Source organism: Vicia villosa, linkage group LG4 (assembly GCF_029867415.1).
Source record: "Vicia villosa cultivar HV-30 ecotype Madison, WI linkage group LG4, Vvil1.0, whole genome shotgun sequence".
In the NCBI taxonomy this organism is placed as follows: Eukaryota; Viridiplantae; Streptophyta; class Magnoliopsida; order Fabales; family Fabaceae; genus Vicia; species Vicia villosa.
The window spans coordinates 139,073,110-139,079,801 of NC_081183.1; the positions used below are offsets into that span (position 1 = coordinate 139,073,110).

General features: G+C 30.1%; 1 protein-coding gene across 1 annotated transcript; it reads right to left on the bottom strand.

Moving 5' to 3' along the window:
* Positions 1-4,596: 4,596 nt before the first annotated feature.
* LOC131597958 (uncharacterized mitochondrial protein AtMg00810-like) lies at positions 4,597-5,469 on the bottom strand. Its single transcript, XM_058870615.1, has one exon. The coding sequence runs from the start codon at positions 5,467-5,469 to the stop codon at positions 4,597-4,599; it is 873 nt and encodes a 290-aa protein (XP_058726598.1).
* Between the last annotated feature and the right edge of the window lie 1,223 nt (positions 5,470-6,692).

Genomic DNA, 6,692 nt, shown 5'->3' on the forward strand with positions numbered 1-6,692 from the left:
TAGTTGCTTTCCGATACATAATAGGTCACACTTTATTTCACACCAAGGCTCTGCTAAGCTTTCAACTTGAATTGCAACTAGCAGAATCATCAACATCATCACAACAAAAAATTTCATTAGAGAACCTTCCATTTTTTTTCAATAATTCCTTTTCTCAAATTCAAATAAATTTCTTAATTCTGTGACTTTTCGGCTCTTACAAAGGACTCACTAAGAAAAAAGTTTATCGTTAGACCTTTATTTATAGCTAAAATTTCCTAAAAGCTTTATGCGTTCATTAAATATACTTTAGGGAAAATTTATTTAAAACATATGAAATTAACCAAATTAAATACTCCCTCCAATCCTTAATATAAGGGAATTTGTACTTTTAAGATAAAGTGAATAATCATAAATATAAGGAAATTTTTTATTGATGCGTCTTTTTATAGCATTATTGAAATAGCAATTTTGGATTACCATTTTATAGGTTTTACTTTTAATACAATAAAATAATTAAATTTCTTTAAAAATATTTCTTGATAATAATTTTTTGAAAACCTATTCAATATAGTTTCAATTTTAATTATTGTGTAAAATGAATAAAAAAAGACATAACAAAAAGATAAAGATATTTATATTAAAGTTTTGCTAGTATCTACTTAAAATATATTTAATTTGATGAATTTTTTACACTACTTTTTTCTTTTCCACATATTTTTGATGCCTAAAAACTCATATTTACATTAATCTATTACCGAAAAATATATATCGTCCAACAAAAAATATCGTTTAAACAATTTTACAACAACATATCGTATAACTTCCTCTATAATAAAATTCCATATTTAAAAATCTAATATAGAAATATTGTAAAAAAAAAATTCACACTATAAAAGTAGCATATATTGAAATTTTGTTATTTATAGTTTCATTAAAATATAGTTTTCAAAACATTCCATATGTTTAAGAAAAAAATAAAAAATAAACTATTTTATAAAAAAATTCTTTAAATAATTTGTTTTTTAATAGTTTCTTAGAGAGCTCGTGATTGGGAACTACTACATGACATGACATTAGTGGAGAGAGAAAAATATATAAGGTTTTTAATAATTTGTGTGTAACTGAGTATGAGAATTTATCTTTATTTTATAGTCATTGCATGTGTATGGGTCACTACATCGACCGATGTTTAAAACTTAAAGGACATCATAATGTAGCTACCAAAGAAAAGGTAGGACAAAATTACAACCTAAAAAAGTTCTAGACATGGTTTATCAAAATGAAAAGAGAGGTGATATAGAGAAGGAAAACATGATAAGGGGGAAAAGGGATTGTAATTGAGGACTGCAGTTAATATACATAATGCTCAACACCATGATGAACATGAGACTAGATATGAAGTGCTTATTGATGTAAATATTAATGAGCAATTCAAAGTAGACTTGAAATAATATAATACTATTTCTTTTATGTTCTCTTTCTCCCATGCATCTCTCCTATTCTACTTCATTGCTTTTCATTAATTTTATAACAATAAAAATATTACCAAGGTTTAAAAATTAATCTTGGTAGATAATTCAACCTTCAATAGCTTATTTTAGTTGTTGTTAATAAATTTTTTAGAAATTTAAAACAAATCAATGTAAAATTTACTTCTTTGTATTTCATAACATGTGCCTATTTAAGATTTTAAAAGTCAAGTTTAGAAAAAAGAGTTTCGGAGTAAATCTAAAATATCATATTTAATGTTTATAAAATTGTTTAATTCAGTCATAATAGAGTTTATGGAATATCCACTCTACCATCAAAGTCCAACAAAAATGTTTGTGCATAATAGGCGTCATGTTTAAATTCTTAGAGGTTGGTATGTACTCAATACCATATAATTGAAAAATCATGAATACAATATTAGGTTGTATGAATTTTTGCCTATCAAATTTGCAATTTGAACTAGACTTAACAATAAACATATCCATGCAACCAAATATATGAGTCAATAATCATAGAAACAATAAAATATGGAAAATAAATATCAAAAGTAATGATTATAATAAAAAATTAAACTTTATGAAGTAGAATTTATTTATTTAATTTTGACACATTGTCAATTTGAATAGTACATTTTATTACGTAGAGTCTTTCATAAGATACATATCATATATTTATTAGTGTTGCAACACCCCATGCCAAAAGCAATTTATTCATGTACGACATGCCAAGGAACCTACAAAATAAAAATAATTAATTTAATTAATAAACAAGTCCCTTCTGCTAAAAACATGAATAAATAAAAGATAATGTGAAAGTAAAAAAACATACCACGGCTCATGCTAATAACCATAGCAATATAATTGTTAGCATTTTGTGGCTTGACAATCTTTGACACACTTATCAAATTCATCAGCTAGTTGCTTTCCGATACATAATAGGTCACACTTTATTTCACACCAAGGCTCTGCTAAGCTTTCAACTTGAATTGCAACTAGCAGAATCATCAACATCATCACAACAAAAAATTTCATTAGAGAACCTTCCATTTTTTTTCAATAATTCCTTTTCTCAAATTCAAATAAATTTCTTAATTCTGTGACTTTTCGGCTCTTACAAAGGACTCACTAAGAAAAAAGTTTATCGTTAGACCTTTATTTATAGCTAAAATTTCCTAAAAGCTTTATGCGTTCATTAAATATACTTTAGGGAAAATTTATTTAAAACATATGAAATTAACCAAATTAAATACTCCCTCCAATCCTTAATATAAGGGAATTTGTACTTTTAAGATAAAGTGAATAATCATAAATATAAGGAAATTTTTTATTGATGCGTCTTTTTATAGCATTATTGAAATAGCAATTTTGGATTACCATTTTATAGGTTTTACTTTTAATACAATAAAATAATTAAATTTCTTTAAAAATATTTCTTGATAATAATTTTTTGAAAACCTATTCAATATAGTTTCAATTTTAGTTATTGTGTAAAATGAATAAAAAAAGACATAACAGAAAGATAAAGATATTTATATTAAAGTTTTGCTAGTATCTACTTAAAATATATTTAATTTGATGAATTTTTTACACTACTTTTTTCTTTTCCACATATTTTTGATGCCTAAAAACTCATATTTACATTAATCTATTACCGAAAAATATATATCGTCCAACAAAAAATATCGTTTAAACAATTTTACAACAACATATCGTATAACTTCCTCTATAATAAAATTCCATATTTAAAAATCTAATATAGAAATATTGTAAAAAAAAAATTCACACTATAAAAGTAGCATATATTGAAATTTTGTTATTTATAGTTTCATTAAAATATAGTTTTCAAAACATTCCATATGTTTAAGAAAAAAATAAAAAATAAACTATTTTATAAAAAAATTCTTTAAATAATTTGTTTTTTAATAGTTTCTTAGAGAGCTCGTGATTGGGAACTACTACATGACATGCCATTAGTGGAGAGCGAAAAATATATAAGGTTTTTAATAATTTGTGTGTAACTGAGTATGAGAATTTATCTTTATTTTATAGTCATTGCATGTGTATGGGTCACTACATCGACCGATGTTTAAAACTTAAAGGACATCATAATATAGCTACCAAAGAAAAGGTAGGACAAAATTACAACCTAAAAAAGTTCTAGACATGGTTTATCAAAATGAAAAGAGAGGTGATATAGAGAAGGAAAACATGATAAGGGGGAAAAGGGATTGTAATTGAGGACTGCAGTTAATATACATAATGCTCAACACCATGATGAACATGAGACTAGATATGAAGTGCTTATTGATGTAAATATTAATGAGCAATTCAAAGTAGAGTTGAAATAATATAATACTATTTCTTTTATGTTCTCTTTCTCCCATGCATCTCTCCTATTCTACTTCATTGCTTTTCATTAATTTTATAACAATAAAAGTATTACCAAGGTTTAAAAATTAATCTTGGTAGATAATTCAACCTTCAATAGCTTATTTTAGTTGTTGTTAATAAATTTTTTAGAAATTTAAAACAAATCAATGTAAAATTTACTTCTTTGTATTTCATAAAATGTGCCTATTTAAGATTTTAAAAGTCAAGTTTAGAAAAAAGAGTTTCGGAGTTAATCTAAAATATCATATTTAATGTTTATAAAATTGTTTAATTCAGTCATAATAGAGTTTATGGAATATCCACTCTACCATCAAAGTCCAACAAAAATGTTTGTGCATAATAGGCGTCATGTTTAAATTCTTAGAGGTTGGTATGTACTCAATACCATATAATTGAAAAATCATGAATACAATATTAGGTTGTATGAATTTTTGCCTATCAAATTTGCAATTTGAACTAGACTTAACAATAAACATATCTAAGCAATGGTGAACTCCATTGATGAAGATGTTGCACTACAAGCTATTAGCATGAAAACGAAGAAGATAGAAAGAGAAGAAGTAGATTCTGTTATTCATTGATAAGAGGTTGTTACATTGGTTATACAAGTCTTTATATATAACCTAACTAAAAGTAATTAACATCTCAACCAACCAATCTGGCAGCTGGCATTAATCTATTTCTTCTACTTAATTATTTGTTACCCCCCCACAAGCTTGGGGTTGGTATATATCTACCAAGGCAAGCTTGGACAAGCAGTTGAAGAAAGATTTTGGTCCAAGAGCTTTAGTAAATACGTCTGCAGCTTGTGCATGAGAAGGAACGGGCAAGAGACGCATGAGGCCAGCCTGGAGCTTCTCACGGACAAGATGACAATCAATGTCCAGATGTTAATACGCTCATGAAACACCGGATTAGCTGAAATATGCAGAGCACTTTGATTATCACAATAGAGCACAGGTAGGCATGATGGTTGTTGTTTAAGATCCTGAAGAAGAAAACACATCCATTGAAGTTCACGGGTGGCGGATGCTAAAGCCCGATATTCAGCCTCAGCGGATGAACAGCTTACAGTTACTTGCTTCTTTGATTTCCAGGAAACTAATGATTTACCTATGAAAAAACAATAGCCAGAAATAGAACGGCGCGTATCAATACATCCTCCCCAATCTGCATCACTAAATCCAAGGATTTGAAGGTCAGAGGAGTGAGATAAAAATATGCCACGAGCTAGAGATCTCTTGAGATATCGAAGCACATGTAAAGCTGCTTTGTAATGTGTGTCAGTGGGAGCACTCATGTATTGACTGAGTTGTTGTGTGGCAAACGCAATGTCAGGTCGTGTTGTTGTTAGGTAGATTAATCTACCAACAAGTCTACGATATGCAGTCACATCAGCAAAAACTGATCCATTGTCATGTGACAAACGTGTGGCAGTGTCTAAAGGTGTTGAGACAGGCTTGCAACCAATGAGACCAGCATCTTTTAAAAGATCTAAACAATACTTTCGTTGACAAAGGGTAATCCCAGAGGAGGATCTGGCTACTTCAAGGGCGAGAAAAAATTTCAGTTGTCCTAAATCTTTTATGCGAAATGCTTTATTCATGGATGTTTTCAAAGCATCAAAAACTTGTAGAGAAGTTCATGCCAAGATAATGTCGTCCACATACACAAGGAGTGCTGTGAAGGATGTGGAATCAGACTTAATGAAGAGAGTATGGTCAGCATGTGCCTGAACAAACCCCTGAGAATGAAGAAATTTGGTAAGTTTTTCAAACCACTGTCGACTTGCCTGTTTTAATCCATATAATGACTTAATGAGTTTGCACACTTGACCTGGTTTAGAGGGAACAACTCCTTGAGGTATCCTCATGTAAACAACTTCATGTAAGTCTCCATGGAGAAAGGCATTATTAACATCGAGTTGATGTAAATGCCAGCCATGGATGGAAGCTAGAGCTAGTAGAACCCTGACTGTAGAAAGCTTGGAAACAGGAGAAAAGGTTTCAAAATAATCAAGGCCTTCGGTTTGAGTGAACCCTTGAGCAACCAACCTGGCCTTGAATCGTTCTATGGAACCATCAGCTTTCCTTTTTATCTTATAAACCCATTTACTACCAATAGGAGAAGTATTTGGGGGAAGATCCACAAATTCCCAAGTATTGTTGCTATGAAGAGCATCAATTTCACTTTCCATAGCTTGAACCCACCTAGGATCTTTAGAAGCCATAGAGTAGTTGGTAGGTTCAGTTTCAGATCCCAAGGCTAGAATATAAGCCTGATGAGATGGAGAGATGTTTGCACAGGATAAGTAATCTTGGATAGGATACTGGCATGAAGTAGTAGTAATAGAACTATAGATGTAGTCTTTCAAATGTGCTGGAGGAGCAGCATTTCTACTAGACCTTTGAATAGCAATAGGAGCAGGAGTGTGGGTAATCTGAGGCAGGGGATCCATTAACAAAACTTGAGATACAACTCCATGATATTCTTCATTCAAACCAATCAGAAATTGAATGATCCTGTCTTCAGCTCTATAGGCTCGACTATCCCTCATAGCCAAGCATGTGCAAGCAACTCTGCAGGTACAGTTTGGCATAGGCCTGTATTGATCAAATTCCTCCCACAAGCTTCTCAACTCAGTGAAATAATCCGAAACTTTGTTGGTTCCTTGCTTCAGATTTGAAATCTCTTGATGTAACTGAGCAACTCGTATTCTATCACCTCTCATAAACCTATCTTTAAGGTCATTTCACATGTCAATTGCATTGTCAATAAACACAACACTTTGTGCAATTGATGGATTAATTGAATTGATAATCCAAGTAT

Coding starts and splice junctions, on each gene's coding strand:
- LOC131597958 (XM_058870615.1), bottom strand. CDS start 5,469: ATGAATAAAGCATTTCGCATAAAAGATTTAGGACAACTGAAATTTTTT.